This window comes from Gossypium arboreum, chromosome 1 (assembly GCF_025698485.1).
Source record: "Gossypium arboreum isolate Shixiya-1 chromosome 1, ASM2569848v2, whole genome shotgun sequence".
Taxonomy (NCBI): Eukaryota; Viridiplantae; Streptophyta; class Magnoliopsida; order Malvales; family Malvaceae; genus Gossypium; species Gossypium arboreum.
This window is the reverse complement of record NC_069070.1, coordinates 89226083-89243698: the sequence shown is the minus strand read 5'-3', so window position 1 is coordinate 89243698 and position 17616 is coordinate 89226083. Positions and strand designations below refer to the sequence as shown.

The window sequence follows — 17616 nt, the reverse complement described above, 5'->3', positions numbered from 1 at the left end:
CCTCGAACCTTTCGGTTCAATCTCATACCAAGTCATACATCCACATTTCAATTTCTATACAACAAGATATTTGAGGCATTTTCACACACCAACTCATTTTCACCACAATCATACAATTGCAATCATCACATAGATTTAAAGCTTACCAAGCTCAACCCCGAGCATGAACATATTGCCTATTCGTCATGAGCTCAAGGTACTTACCCGATCCATTGTATGGGATTAACTCGATAATGTCGCACACTCAGTGCCAATTGTAATGCAAGAGCATATAGTGAATCCGCACACTTAGTGCTATATACATTCAGCTCGCACACTTAGTGCTATATAATCAAACTCGCACACTTAGTCTTTGTACAATTTAAACCCGCACACTTAGTGCCAATCTTGTCACCGTGTCCATTTATACCGCACACTTAGTGCCGAGACCAATACCTTATGTATTTTGCTGCCTTTATACATTCAACAATGGCATCATTCCATACACATACATTTCCATTTACACATCAACTCATTTAAACACATTTGCATATATATTATGATCATTTAAATCAACACCAAATATATGCTTAATGACTTACCTTGTGTTGGGTAAAATAAATTCCAAGTCGGCTACTCGATGACCTTCGTTTTCCCCTTGTTGGACGCCTCTCCTTTAGGATCTTGAGCTTAAACAATTAAATTAACCCATTCAACCACTTTGTAAAATATTTGTATTAAACATTAAAATTTCATTTCATAGGATACACATGACAAATTCTTATCCTTCTACCCCATGCTTTTGAACTATTCGGTTCACAACCTTAGGCTATCACCCTATTGCCAACTATCCTAATCAAGGATAGTATCACAAGTGTGTACACCCATATGGCCGAATGTGCAAGATCAAATTCAACACCACCTATGTGCTTAATTAGGTGGCCGAATATACACATAAGCACATTTAGCATTTGATAGATTCGGCCTTAGCATAGATTTCATTAAAAGTCCCTATTAGCCACTTCACCATCAATTATCTCATCTACTTAATATTTCATACTCATCATGCTAGCCGAATATTACTTATTTAAGTTCAACACCCTTATATACCACACTATCATCAAATATGATATCTAATTCTTCTCTTTCTCTTTTCATCAAGACAACCTATATGAACATTTCACTAATTCAAACTTCACCATCTTAATGCCCATTATGACCGAATGTACCAAGCATTTATCATTTTGCATCATGAATTCTATAGCATGGCCGAATACTCATGCACATACACACACAACAACAAGAACTCGATGACCTAAAAATCTCCAAAACACAAATCATACCTATCATATTTACTTATATGGCCGAATATACATACCCCCATATAATACCATTTTCATTTCATTTAACACTTAATTTCTACCACATAAACACTTGGCCGAATAATCCTAACTAGCAAAACTTCACATTTGTTCATAGCATCTTTTAGATTAGCATATAGGTTACAATAGTAGCTTGACTACTAGCTAGATTCTCATAAAATCAATAGAAATAACATGAACTCCTACCTTATTTAACCTCCAAGATAGCCGAATGCCCTAGACAAGTTCCTTCCTCTTTCCTCTTGTTTGGTGTGCAAGAAAGTAAGGAAGATGAACACACTCTTACCTTTCTTTCCTTAAAGGTGATCAAAAATGCCTTAATCTTCAATTTCCTCTCCTTTTTCTTTTCTTTTGGTACGGCAAAGGGGGGGAGAAGAAGGATGAATATCTTTTTTTTTTCTAACACTCTTCCATTCCTTTTAATTATCTTTTCTTCCATACCATAAGGCCATTAACTATTATCATGCTAACATAAAATGTATATAATATCTATCCACCATCTTGATGGTAGGCCACTAAGTTAAAGTGGTCCATTTGACATGCAAGTCCCTCATGTCAATAACTCATGCATTATTTGGCCATTTAAATTTCACCTATCACATTTTCAAGTCCTATCACATGGGTCCTTTCTTATAAATTAGCACCTAATTAATAAAAATCAAGGCACGAAATATTCACACATACAAATTCCACATACAATTAGCACAGAATATAACACCTAATTATTTTTGTGACTCGGTTTTGTGGTCCCGAAACCACTCTTCGGCTAGGGTCACATTAGGGGTGTCACACATTTACAATGCCAAATTATATGGCCAATATCCTTACCAAAACATAACGAAAATTACTCAAAGTCCCTATACATGCCATATGACCCAAAACATAGTTTCAAAAGTACCAAAGTGTCAGTGGATAGTGTGATGTAGTCTCTGACGATCCCCCAGTTTGAGCTAGCTTTGAAATCACTATAAAACATGGAAAAGCAACAAAGTAAGCTATATAGCTTAGTAAGCTCGTATGTAATATCCTGAATTAGGGCCTAGTCAGAATAGTGGTTTTGGGACCACAAATTCGACATTAAAATAATTATTTTATGATCATTATGAGGTTTAGGATATGACATTAACCATGTGTTAAAGTTTCATGAAGAAATTCTATGTGTAAGGTGTCCAATTGGAAATTAAGGACCAAATTGAATAAATAGCAAAACGTGGGTTCTAGAAGCAATTTGTATGAAATTGCTTTGGAATGTTAATTAGAGGTCCTTAAAGAGTAATTTTCCCAATTTCTAAGTTTTTGGACAAAAATGGGCATGCATGGAAAATTTTAGAAGTTTAGTAAGGAAGGGCATTTTGGTCATTTGGTTAATTAAAGAATAAAAAGGGAAAAATAAGCCAAAATCATGTCATTCATCTTCTCCATGCTGCCAAAATTTTCATGCTCTCCATAGCTAGGGTTTTTAACATTTCAAGCTCAATAGTAAGTGCTCCCTAGCCTGTTTTTAATGCTATTCAAAATTTTGAGATCCTCGTAAGATGCTCTTTCTATTTCTACCCATATTTCAAGCTAGGGTTCACGTTCAAAAATTTACCCATGCATGAGATGTTTGTGTTTTGATGATTTATGGAGTAATATGAGAGTTTAAAGGATGGTAAACAACTTTTACTAAGTTGTTTTTCATAGAAATGGCTTAAGGGACCATATTTTCAAAGTTGTGAAAATGGGTAGAAAAATGTGAAATGAAAGAAAATGTGGGCTGCGATAGGCAAGAAAAATATTTGGCTAGTTTTGGCTAACTTAGAAACTTCATGCATTTCATTATACGAGCCTTAGGACTAAATTGTAAAAGTGTGAAAGGTTAGGGGCAAATTGGTCATTTTGCCTGGGGTGAGTCTTAAGCCGAAAATGAACAATGTGAGGTATTAATAATTAATTTTTACTAACATAGAACCCGAAGAACCAATTCCGGAGGTCGACCATGGTAAACGAAAGGTTTTGGAATAACTGAAATACGAAACCGAAGCAATTACCAAGTAAGTTCGTATAACCTGAAGTAAACTCTTAATGTAATAGCCCGATTTTGGGGCTAGTTAGAATAGTGGTCTCGGGACCATAAATACAAAGTCATAGAAATTATTTTATTATTATTTTGGAGTCATAGCATGTTTATAATGGTACATGAAAAATTTGGTGAGTTAATTTTGACGTTTGTGAGCCCAATTGCGAAAAAGGACTAAATCGCATAAAGTGCAAAAGTCCTAAATTGATAGATAAAGGTGTCAAATAGTTAGAGAACCAAAATTGGAGGTCTTTAAAGGGAAATTAGACCCTTAGGCAATAGCTTGACCGGCCATGGGAGACAAATTGGAGAGAAGGTCAAAATTAGGTGAAGCTTAGGTCGTCAATTTTGACTAGTTGTCTTTTTAAATAAACAAAAAGGAAAAGCTATCATCTTTTATCTCTTCTTAGCTAAAAATATCAGCCATTTTATGGGTTTGAAAGCTTCAAAAATTTCAGCAACTTTGAGCCCTCTCAAGTAAGTGATTTTGATAGTTTCTCTTAATGATTTTTACATTTTTGAAACCCTAGAAGCATGAGCTTTCAAATGAGGGGTATATCCACCAAAATGGTTGAAAGTCTAGGGTTTTTCCATTAGAGAATTTAGGGTGTTTTCTGAAATTTTATGGAAGAATATGAGTCTTAGTTGTGTAATAGACAGCTTTTGTGAAAGGTGTTATCATTAAAACACCTAAAGAGACCATTTTGCACAAGTTGTAAAATAATTGATAAATGTGTAAAACAAAGAGATTGGGGTTGCTATAAGCTTAAAAAGAGTTCAGCTAAGCTTAAGATGCGAAGAAATTGGATAAAAATTGATTTTCGAGCATAGCGGTAAAATGGTCATTTTCCCAAAGTCTAAGGGCAAAATGGTCATTTTATCGAAGATGTGAATTTTTAATTGCTTAATTTTATTTAGAAATTATATGAGTGCATTTTTATATTTTAGATCAAGAATTTCCAAATCCAAACCTAGACCGGGGAAAACCAAGCAAATCGACTAAATCGACTAGTCGTGTACATTTTGTAATCCGAGGTAAGTTGTATGTAAATAATACAACTACATTATTAATGAATGTACTGAATTGTATTTGAATTAATATAGCATGAAATGCTTGATTGCGAAAATGAGATGGTATGAAGATAATAGAGATAGTAGAGTTCCTGTTTGAACCTAGCAGGGAAATCGGATATTCATGCCGTGACATATAGGTTATTGTTGCCTAGTGTAAGACATGTCTGGGACATGCATCGACCACATTATGAGAGCCAGTGTAAGACTATGTCTGGGACATGGCATCGGCATTGAGACGAGAGCTAGTGTAAGACATGTTTGGGACATGCATCGGCCTTGAGACGTAAGCCAGTGTAAGACATGTTTGGGACATGCATCGGCTACGAGATGATAGTTAGTGTAAGACCATGTCTGGGACATGGCATCGACTTAAGATGTGAGCCAGTGTAAGACCATGTCTGGGACATGGCATTGACACTTTACCTACGTTTGAGGCTTAATGAATATCTGGTAGTGTTCCAAATGGTTCAACGATGAACGTTGTGTTCTTAAGCTAATTAGGAAAGTATAACCGTGTTGTGAGTGGTACAGATACCTAATTGGTATGTATAAGATATGAGCTCATTGAACAGTAGGTCACTAGTATGGATGGTAATGAGTAAGTTATGCTTATGCCTACTTTGGTATCATGAGCATGTTGATCATTGATAAAATGTTGTTGTTGTGTACGTACTTATGTGCAACTTACTAAACTTTTATGCTTACTCTCTTTCCTTTCCATTTACTTTCAGTGCCGCCTAACTAGCTCAAGGATCACCGAACGTCAGAGATATCGATCACATTATCAACTGATAAACGCCAAATTATACATAGTTTTACCCCAAATACTTAGCATATTTATGGATGTTTACTACTAGATTTGTGGATTTGGTGCTCTTAATCCGGTTATTTCATTTTTGTACTCAGGAGAGCACCAGGAGTCAAAAGGAGCCAAAAAGGAGCTAAAAAGGGACAAAACGGACCAAATCGAGAAGATCACACGGCCTAAGCCTTGCCACACGGGCAGCTCACATGCCCGTGTCCTACGAGGGTGTCGACCAAGGCTCTCACGATTCACACGGCCTGGCCATTGACCCACACAACCGTGTGCAATTTAACGGATCAAACACGGCCTGAAAAATACGTCACATGGCCGTGGCACACGGGCGTGTCCCTTTTTCAAAGAGTTGTATTTTACACAGAAAAGGGTACTTAGGGAGGAATAAAGCTAATCCAAAGCCTATATAAACACCTTAAGTGTGACCTAATAAGGGGGCCTCTTCCAGAACTTTTCTGGAAAACAGAACCACTCGCCAGGAATTACTTGAAGGAAGCCAGACGATCCATCCCAAAAGCCGGAGCTACTCCAAGACTGAAGATCTCTCTTAGAATTCCTTCAGGGGTTTTAGAGTTTTCTTCATGTTTTGTTATTTTTATACTTTTTAGATGTACTCTTATTTTATTATGAACTAAACCCCTTAGATACCTAAGGGGGATAAAACCTATGATGGATCTTGTTATTATTATCTGAACTGTATGATAAATACTTGATTTGTTCTTAATTATGTGTTCTTAATGCTTGAGTTAATATTCTGGGTATTAATTCATGATTTGATGTGCTTATGCAGAGGAGGAATAGACCCTGCCTAAGAGTAGATTTGGCATAATTAAGCGGAGTTGATCGAACGCTTAGAAATAGGGTTACGAGATTTTGCCGGATTAGGGTGAAACCTAATATGGGAGTCCATAGAGTGATTTACTGCTTCCCTAGGGGTTTTAATTAAGAAAGAAATTTTGATTAATTCAACTGAGGGTTAGACGTTATTAGTCTCGAAAGGGATAATAAAGTAGGTTAGGGAATCTTACGGGTGAAGTCAAGTGAACAAATCGTCTGGTTCAGAGTCAGATAACAAGTGAAATCTAGGTGGATTCCTCCTTGGGTGTCGTCTTTATCAATTGCTTTTCTTCAAGTCTTTTTCCAAATTTTCTTTTTGCTTCAATTAAATTAGTTAATTAGTTTAGATAATTAGTTTAATAAACAAACCCTTTTATTCTTAGGCTAGATAATAAAAAGATAGTTATTACTAGTACTTTTGGGTCCCTTGGGTACGATATCCCAGTCTTGCCATTACAATACTATTGTTCGATAGGTGCACTTTCCTTTTCGTCATGATAAGAGTTAGTCTAAGTTTGATCTTCATTATAAATATTTATTACTTGTTACAAATCACGCGATCAAGTTTTTGGCGCCGTTGTCGGGGATATCAAAATATTAAGAACGCTAAATTTTTATTACTTTAGCCATTTATTTTTCTTGCAATTTAATTTTAGTTTATTATTATTATTATTTATTAATTTACTTATTTTTTCTTTTGGCAGGTTTTTATAGTTTATGACTAGAAGAAACCCGTCAGGACCATTACTTTTTGACGAAGAAATGATCGCACAGTTCGTAGAAATTAAAGAGAAATAAAGTGTAGCTTACGACACACGGAGGATGAGCGAGAAGATGATACTCAACCCCCAACCGATGAGATGGCTGAAAACCAAGGCAATCAGCTACCTCCTGCAATTGTGGCTAATCAAAATCCTGTTCCACGTACCATGTATGATTATGCTAAACCTTCTTTAACAGGAACTGAATCTAGCATAGTTAGACCTGCTGTAGCTGCAAATACTTTTGAATTAAAACCTAACACTATTCAGATGATACAACATTTTGTTTAGTTTGATGGTTTACGGGATGAAGATCCCAACTATCAATTAGCAAACTTTCTAGAATTTTGCGATACATTTAAAATCGATGGCGTTTCTGATGATGCCATACATCTTCGGTTGTTTCCCTTTTCACTGAGAAACAAAGCTAAACAGTGGTTGAACTCGTTACCATGAGAGTCTATCACTACTTGGGAACAAATGACCGAGAAATTTTTACTAAAATATTTTTCCCCGGCTAAAACGGGTAAATTACGTAATGATATCTCTTCTTTTGTGTAGATGGATTTAGAAACACTTTACGATGCATGGGAGAGATACAATGACTTACTAAGAAGGTGCCCTCACCATGGGTTACCGCTTTGGCTTCAAATACAAACATTCCACAATAACCTGAATCCCTCAACTCGGCAAATGTTTGACGTATCTGCTGGTGGAACCATAAAAAATAAAACACCGGAATATGCCTATGAATTTATAGAGGAGATATTACTGAATAACTATCAGTGGCAAGTTATGAGGACAAAGCCAATAAAAACAACAGGCGTTTATAACATCGATTCAGCCACCATGCTCTCTAATCAGGTAGAACTTCTCAAGAAAAAGATTGATGGTTTACTTGGTTCTACGCAGGTACATCCAGTAATGAGGTGTGACTCAAGTGGCGGAGGTGTGCATACAGAATACCAATCCTTCAATCCTACAACTGAAGAAGAACAAGTCAACTATAAGGGTAACAATAACTTCCAATCTCAAAATAACCCATACAGTAATACTTAAAATGCAGGTTGGAGGAACCACCCAAATTTCTCCTAGGGTGGTCAAGGGAATGAAAAGCCACAAAATCCTCAGGGTTTTCAATAGCCACCTTATCAACAAGAGAAGAAACCAAACCTTGAAGAGATGCTTTCTAAATTTGTAACACCCCAAACCCGTCCCAGACGTTATGGCCGGATCTGACGTGTCACATTGAAGTTTTTAAGAAAACCCATGCCTCTTTCAACGTCCTTCTTAGTGTTTTAAAAGATAGTCTTTGCTAGGTTAATAAAGTGAATGAAAGCTGTGCGCCAGGTAGGTATCCGAAACAGAGGAGGTGAGCCATGAAGGCTGCTTAAGAACCAAGCTCTTGATTGGATCCAATCCTAGACATGCCCACAACCATTGCCACACTTTGGTGCTAGGTTAGGTTTTGAGAAAACGAGTTGGAATTCATTTAAGTAGATATTTTGATAAATCGATTAATTGTATCGCTCGTTATTTTGAAAACAATTATCATTTTGGAACGCTACCTAGGTCTAACTCATATTTTATCGAAAAATATAGGGTATAAAATAAAATAATCCTAGAAAAATAATTAAAATGGCCTTATTACAACCCAAAACCAAATAATAATATTAATAAGATAAAACTTATAAAGAAATAAATCGGCTACTTATTGCAATTAAAAGAAATGTAAATGAGAGTGTGGCCATCTCCGAGTCCCTCGCAGCTCCAAACCATCTAAACTTAGGGATTACCTGCACAGTTAGAAACGGGGTGAGTTTACGAAAACTCAGTGTGTAATCCCCAACAACAAACAAACAGTGAATAACACATTGTCAGTACAATCTAGGCCAAAGCCCTATTTAGTTTTGACATATACTGGGCCGAAGCCTTTCCATAAATCATATCACTGGGCCGAAGCCTTTTCATAAATCATATCACTGGGCCGAAGCCTTTACTGTAAACGGTATAGCCTTTAGGCCCATTTCAATATCACATGTAATGTCAATGGATGTATGCAAGCCCATTTCAATATCACATGAAATACCAATGAATGTATGCAATCCCATTTGAGGAGACTACTCAACCCACCATCCGCTACTCTCCACCCGTACCAACCAACACACCATGTGGGGAATAACTCAACCCACCCAACCAAACTCTCCACTGGCAAGATAGTTGCTTTATCATATAACCTGGAGGCCTAGCCTCTTTTAATAATCGGGCAAAGCCCTTTTGATAAACCGGGCAAAGCCCTTTTGATGAATCAAGAGCCCTTTAGCACTTCCTCCATCAATATAACCCATATCCCATGCAATATGTCATGTATGCAGAATGTCATGCCCATATTTGAATAAAAAAATCACAGTCAAGTCATTCATATCACCAACATATATTCACAATCAAATCCGTCAACCTCACAGTCCAAGTCAGTCACTTGCCCACAAGGGCAAAATAGTCATTTTTCATATTATAAGGGTATTTTCGTAATTTTACCAAAAATTAGGGTTTTCCATGTTCATTACAATTGTCAATATTTCCGAGTGTTTAAACAATGATCTTTAACCCACTTATCAAATTCAGGCTTTTAGGCCCAAAACCCCTAATGGGCCCTACGAATGCTGATTTAGCCCACTAAGCCTGCTTAACCCAAATTTTACAACAATACTAACCGTGTTAACATGCAACTTTTCCAAATTCCATTTTCTATCAATTTTACCCAAATGGGCCAAAAAGCCCATTTTGGCCCAATTCCAGCCCATTGAGACCCAAATTACCATCGTGCACAAAATTGAGTTCTTACCCGTTCCATCGATCCAAACACTGATCTTATCGTATTTATCGCATCTATACCCACACGCAACATTACAAGTTCCTAAATCTGGGTATTTTAGCATTTCGCTTCTCGCCAGATATTAATCTAAGCTACTACGAGGTTAGTACACACCGTTATGGGTTGAAGTTGAAACGTTTCCATAATCAATCACCTATGATAACCACCACCTGTCACTCAAACTTAACTAATCCAATATCAATATATGTAAATCCTAAGCACATTAGTCATACGGAACATAAGGGCATATTCGTCATTTTACCATACAAGGGTATTACGGTCACTTTACCCTACAGGGGCTTTACGGTCTTTTTACCTATTAGGGGTGTTTTAGTCATTTCATCCTACAAGGGTGTTTTGGTAAATCTACAAACCAAGGGTATTTCAGTAATTTTGTAAACTAATGGTATTTCTATAATTTTTAGAAAATGAAGGGTATTTTTGTAATTTTGTAGATCAAGGGTATTTTGGTAATTTTACAAATTGAGGGTATTTCGGTAATTTTACAAACCAGTGGTATTTCGGTAATTTTACAAACTAGGGGTATTTTGGTAATTTTACAAACTAGGGGTATTTTGGTAATTCTATCCTACAGGGGTATTTCAGTAATTTCACAATCGAGGGTAAAACGATAATTTTGTAAACTGAGGGTAAAATGGTAATTTTGTAAATCGAGGGTAAAACGGTAATTTTATAAATCAATGGTAATTCTATAAATTGAGGGTAAAATGGTAATTTTGTAAATCGAGGGTGAAATGGTAATTCTATAAATCGAGGGTAAAATGGTAATTCTACAAATCGAGGGCATTTCAGTAATTTGGTAAACTAAAGTATTCTAAACAGGGATCACAATATGAATGGACCTAAAGCCTATTCTCGGCCCAAATGGGCTCACACGCTCGTGTGGCCCTTTTAGCCTAAATCTAGCCACAAATATGAGATTCACCTAGCCTAGTCCAATATTTACTACACAATCCAACAACTTATCCAATTGGGCTCGTAGGCCGATTAGGCCCACATGACCCCTTTCGGCCCATCGCAGCCCGAAGTAGCCATCCTACAGCTAGAGTAGTGAGAAAATACACTCCTGATAGGAGACTGGAGTTAATCCACACTCCGAGCACTCTTAGCCGACGCCGAACCCAAACGAGCACGCCATACAGCGAAAGGGATCAGCCAAGAAAGGTACCTTTACTCTCCTCATGGTTCCTTCTATTTAAAGCCAGCTTCGCATCCACTCTTATGTTAACTTCTCGATGTGGGATCCCTCCAACATCAGAGTTTAAATTCAACACCAACTCTTTCCGCCCCCTGTTAGCAAAATAAATGCTCCTTGCTTGCCATGGGATTCGAACCCATGCCTCCCCTCAGATGCTCCACACGCTACTTACCACTATGCCATAAGGCTTTTTGTGTCATATTTTATCCCCAATTAATTATAAGGTCTAAAGGCCAAAGTCCAGGTTCCCTTAAAAAAAAAACCAAAATAAATTGCAAGAGCCAAGGTTTGAACTCAGGCTCCCATACAACCTTAATGATGCCACAACCACTAGACTACAAGCTTCCTCGTGTCATTTATTTAACACAATAATTTAAAAACCCTCATCCAAGCATCCAGGTTTTTTTTTTCACTTAATACCAAAATTTTTGCTAAAGCCCAAGTTTGAACCCAAGATTTCTCTAACACTTCTCAGGGCCATTAACCACCAAAGCAGACATTTAATTGTGTTATTTCATTGCACAATTAAATACCTATATACAACCTCCTTACCGACCAGCACTCAAGGCCCAATACTTCTAGGCCCAAATTCAGAGTGTTACAAAATTCATCTTGGTGTCAGAAACCTGTTTCCAAAATATCGAGACAGCACTTAAGAATCAACAAGCATCGATCCAAGGACTCGAAACTCAGATAGGACAGCTATCCAAACTAATCTCTAAACGACCACAAGGTGGCTTACCAAGTAATACTGAACCTAATCCGAGGGAACACCTTAATGCAATTAGTACTCAAAATAAGGAAGGATTCATTGCATCGGATCTAGAATTATAGCAAGACAACGAGATAAACAAAGGTCAAGAAGAGGTAAACGATAATGATCCCAAATAGGTAAGTACGAATCATGAACCTCGTGTGCCATATCTTAAAGAGATGACGAAAGACAAAGCAGAAGAACAATTCGGTAAGTTTGTCAAACTCTTAAAGAAATTACATATTAACTTACCCTTTATTGAAGTTCTGTCACAGATGCCCAACTCAGCAAAATTCTTAAAGGAACTTCTGAGCAATAAAAGAAAATTAGACACTACATTGCATGTGGAACTCAATGTATCGCTTTCACTATTCTAAAGAATAAGCTACCGACAAATTGAAAGATCCAGGGAGTTTTACAATTCCTTACTTAATTGGTAGTTTATCTGTGAATAATGCTTTAGCTGATCTAGGGGAAAGTATAAATGTTATGCCGTATAAAATGTTTAAATGACTAGGTCTCGGTAAACCCAAACAGACTAAGGTGAGCATACAATTGGCTGACAAAACAGTTAGATTTCCTAAAGGTATTATTGAAGATGTTCTCGTTAAAATTAATAAATTTATTTACCCAGTAGACTTTGTCGTCTTAGATATGGATGAGGATAACGAGGTACCTTTAATTTTAGGACGACCCTTTTTAGTAACTGCCAGAACCATTATTAATGTAGGCATAGGAGAGCTAACACTTCGTGCAGGAGACGACGCAGTAACACTCCAAGCACACGATTTAGTCAAAACTTCTAAGACTCAAGATAACCCTATGAAACTTGTCAATGATAAAACTAATATTCAATCGTCCTTACAGGAACCTCCTTGAACCAAGACAATGGAGATAGTGCACTATTATCAAGTAGCAAACAAAGACACCCATAAGGAACGAAGGCTTCAAATAGAGGAGCTAGATGAATGGCGAGCACACAAACCAAGAACACATGATAAACTGAAACTACGCCAAAACAAGCCCAATACCTCTCCTAATCAACTTAAAGTTGGCGATAAGGTCTTACTAGATGCCGCAGATCCCCACATTGTCACTACCACACCAAATGAGGAAATCCCTCTTACGGTACTTAGTATTTTTCCATTCGGTATGGTGGAGGTGAGTCATCCCAAGTTCGGCACTTTTAAGGTAAACAACACCCAATTAAAACCTTATTTTAAGATTGACAGCAGGAATGAGGAGTATGAACTCCTCAAACCACCATGATCATTCAACGGAGAGGTAAGTCGAGCTTAGACTATAAATAAGCGCTTCTCGGGAGGCAACCCAAGCACTAACATATTTTTATTTTTTTATTTTTAATTTCTAACACTTTGAATCATTAACTTAATCTCTGAATTGTAAAGTTTTCAGCCCACACGGCCAGACACATGGGCATGCCTAAAGCCGTGGCCAAATAGGGGAAGAGACACGACTGTGCGATACGGCCGTGTTGAAGCGGGACATGATTTCCCCAAGACACGGGGTGCGATAAATCCCCACGGCCGTACGACATGGCCGTGGGTGAACTTGATAGGAGACCACGGGCGTGGGAATGGAAAACAATGGGAGTGCCAGTGATAAGGCTCGATTCTGTTTCTTCGACACGGGCGTGAGACACGCCCATGCCGTTCAGCTGTGTACAACAATACACGGGCGTTCTACCATAACACACGGTGTGGGGGAAGCGAACAAAGCTAGGCACGACCGTGTGACATAGCAGTGTTCGACACACCCCAAGATACATGGGCATGGGATAATAGCCGGGCACGACCTAAATCGCAAAATTCGAAAAACACGGGCTCACCCTCAAAGTACACGGGCGTGGCCCTAGGCTATGTGAACCTCCCCTAGATAAGCAAACCACTGTTCATCTTCTTCCCCTTTTCAAAATCCTAGCCGAAATCTACCCTTCCTCATTCCCTAATCCCTATTTCGGCCACTATTCCCCAGATTCTCACTTCCCCAACCCCCCAAACCACCCTCAAATCCATTCCCCTTGCATTAATCCCCACTTTCCCCTCTCTATACCCTCCATTTTTCCTCTACACGGCTATATCCCAGCGTCACACGCCTGTGCTTGCCACCAACACGCCCCTGCACCGCCCTACAGCAGCCTTTGGTTCACTTTCTCAACCTTATTTTTGCAATTTGTGTTGCTACATTAGTATTCTACGTGCTTTACATAGATATTGTTACTATTACAAATATGTTTTAGACAAGTTAGGAATTTGCTTTAGAATTTTCTATATTTGAATTGTTTAAGCTACTAAATAGCATATACTAGTTTTCGGTCTCTTGCTTAACTACTGATGTATCTTGGATTCTATCAATGCGCATGTATTTTTAGGAACATTATGTCATCATCGAGAGGCAAGAAGGCCGTGGTCCCATCCTCAAAAAGACGTAGGGGACTGGGTTCTTCCTTGGTACGTGCTATAACCGAAGTTTGGCAGAGGTTCCTTGAATTTCCACAAGCTTCGCAGGAGGAGCTATTTCAGATACTACGCACACGGCCCCTTACTACAGGTCGCTGCATTGACTGGGCTGCCATCGAGCAAGTTCAGCAAGCTGATGCCATCCGCACCCTCCTGTACACAGACCCATGGGAACGGTTCTTCACTATTACCGAGCCCACTTATTTAGAGCTAACTTTAGAATTATGCTCTACTTTTCATTTACAGGTGGTGATGACGAACAATGACGACCCAGGCACCATTCACTTTCGATTAGGCGGTCTAGTTCGCGTAATGAGTGTCCCAGAATTTGGAGTTGCTCTGGGACTTTACACCGATGAGTTTATGGAGGAGGAAGACATGAATGCACTACCACGAAATATCCACATTTCTCCCTCATTGTGCTAGAAAGCTTTGGCACCACTCTCTTCCACCTACGACCCCAGCCGCTTGATAGCCTCAGCTCTCGCTCCTTCCCTACGCTATCTCCATGCCATATTGTTACACACATTAACCGGGAGGAGAGAGAGAACTGACGTTGTCAACACCCACGACGCCTACTGTTTATGGTCCATGGCGAATGCACACGAGACTGACTTGGCATACTTCATTGCTTTCGCCATTCGCTATCAGACCGAGCGGCATAGGAAGGGAGTGATGTCCATAGGCCCCTATGTGAGGCGCCTTGCCAGACACTTTGGCCTCCTCAACACCGTGGCCCAATCATCAGCGCTTACCCTGATAGGTCAGATGTCCCCACAGGGTATCACGACTATGTTACACATGAGGATGATCGAGTGCCGACGTAGGACCGATCCTCCTTAGTACCGTCTCTCTTATGGCATTGACGAGGAGGATCTTGAGGACATTCCTGATGATGTTCCCCCACAGCATGAGGAGCCTTCCACCGTGCCACCTAGGGAACGACCAGTTCGTGCGGCTGCTTCATTGGCACACTTTTCTGACCGACTTGCCCACTTCGAGCAGTACTGCACTACACAATTCGAGATGAATCATGAGCGAGATCGGCGACGAGATTGACAGATGGATGATATGCAGGCCATGATGCAACAGCTTGCCAGCACTTTCACATCGCCACCCCAGCGCCACCACCTAAGGGCCCCACTGACGAGGATCATTGAATCCTCCTACCTTTTTATTCTTATTATTTTTATTTATTTATTTTATTTTATTTTTATTTTCATTTCAATTTTATTATTTTATTTTGAAAGACATATCTATATTAGTAAATTTTACTTTTTTCATTTTCTGGTATTTTTAACAAGTAATCCCACTACGCTCTCTTCCACACCAACTCTTAATAAGCTTTTCATGATTCTACAGACTTCCAAGCAAAGCTGCTAGGAATATTTTACGGAATGAGGAAACAAATGGGAAACAATACCTCACGAGTGCCCTGTTCAATGACCCAATTTCTTCATCTAGCCAAGAATAATGGCAGTTACTACTTTCCCCAAACACTCCAGCCTCAGAATCAAGCTCCGTATCCATATAACAAGGAGTTTCACCTCTTTTCCTCTTATGATTTTCTTTATTATTGAATAATATATCTTTGTACATTGAGGGCAATGTACATCTTAAGTGTTGGGGGGAGGGTGAACATGAAACCTAAATTTTTGCATTATTCTCAAATCCCTAAATTTGGTCTTGTGCTTAAGTAATTTTCTCATAATATTGATAGAATGAATTCTGATTGATCTATAATTATTTTTGATATGTCGTGAATTAGACCAAGGGAATTATGCATGATTATTTGATTATAGGACCTTAAAGAATCGAGCATGATAAGTTTATATTTTGAGAAATAAAAATTTCTAGACTATTTTTCCTAAATTGAGGTATTATCTTGAAATCTTAAGTATACAGGAATGACATCAAAAACTCAAATTTTTGGTGAGATTTTTGAGCCTTTTGAGCATATAGCTTTCTTTTTTGCTCACTTCTTTTGTGGTTTGAGTGTGTCAACATTGAACTGTTATTCTAGAACTTGCTTCGATTATACATGTCGAGATCACATGTATGATTTGATACATTGAGATGATAAAGGCACTTAGGATTCAACCCATTTACTCCATAAAAAGCCTTTCCATATGTGAACCCCCTTTGAGCCTACTAACCTTTTTTATTGATTAACCTTCATCATTAACCCATTAACCTATTATTGTTGAAATCCTCTTACTTAATTTACTTTTTTTAATCGAGATTAAATTTAATACTGTTACCTCACTATGTTCACCATTTTTTGTTTCTGAATCATGAAGTATGATTTCTATATTGTATTGACTTGATTTGTTCTTAAAAAAAAACTCAGTATTATTATTGTAATCCTCAGCAAGCTAAAGTTGTCATGAACTCATGTAAAATAGTTCTAGATATTTGTCTGTGGTTCAGTAATTAAGTTTTTGATAATGGGGTAATATATTGAAATTATCTCTATTCTAACCCTTGTCTCTTCAACTTGTATCCATACCTGTAACCTAAACCTCATTACAACCATGCAAAGACCATTTGATTAGTGTATCATATCATTTACAAGTGGTGGAGATTTGATTTTCATGCAAGCCTATAGTAATAACTTTTCATGTTAGACAATCGAGTGCTTAATCTTGAACCTTAAACACTTTGAGTGATTTGAGTGAATCGTTAGTGAGGATGTCATCTCTTGTATATTTAGGACTAAAGTTAATTACTTGAATGAAGGAGATTACCTATAATTTTGTTATCAAAGTATTCGATTTAGATTGTCTGAGGTTTTTAATGCCCCTATAGTTGAATTTTCACTGTATGATTTTCTGTGGAATAACTTGTAACATTATCTGTAATGATTATGTGATTGGGAGGAATGAATTCTAGCAGTAAATAAGAGTTTTGCTTGAGGATAAACAAATGCTTAAGTGTGGGGTATTTGATAAACGCCAAATTATACATAGTTTTACCCCAAATACTTAGCATATTTATGGATGTTTACTACTAGATTTGTGGATTTTTGGTGCTCTTAATCCGGTTATTTCATGTTTTGTACTCAGGAGAGCACCAAGAGTCAAAAGGAGCCAAAAACAAGCTAAAAAGGGACAAAACGGACCAAATCAAGAAGATCACACGGCCTAAGCCTTGCCACACGGGCTACTCACACGCCCGTGTCCTTCGAGGGTGTCGACCAAGGCTCTCATGATTCACACGGCCTGGCCATTGACCTACACAACTGTGTGCAATTTAACGGATCGAACACGGCCTGACAAACACGTCACACGGTCGTGGCACACGGGCATGTCCCTTTTTTAAAAAGTTGTATTTTACACGAAAAAGGGTACTTAGGGAGGAAGAAAGCTAATCCAAAGCC

The 17616-nt window shown here is 38.1% G+C and overlaps 1 protein-coding gene and 1 non-coding gene across 2 annotated transcripts in view; both read right to left on the bottom strand.

Moving 5' to 3' along the window:
* The window catches only part of LOC128280548 (uncharacterized), a 35152-nt gene extending 19385 nt beyond the window's left edge, over positions 1-15767 (bottom strand). The window contains exon 1 of the mRNA XM_053018731.1: positions 15661-15767. Within this exon, the coding sequence (XP_052874691.1) occupies positions 15661-15767 (107 nt within the window). The remainder of the gene's footprint in view (positions 1-15660) is intronic.
* On the bottom strand, positions 7438-7544 carry LOC128282549 (small nucleolar RNA R71). The gene has a single exon (XR_008272853.1). It is a non-coding gene; the product is annotated as a small nucleolar RNA R71 (small nucleolar RNA).
* Positions 15768-17616: the final 1849 nt, after the last annotated feature.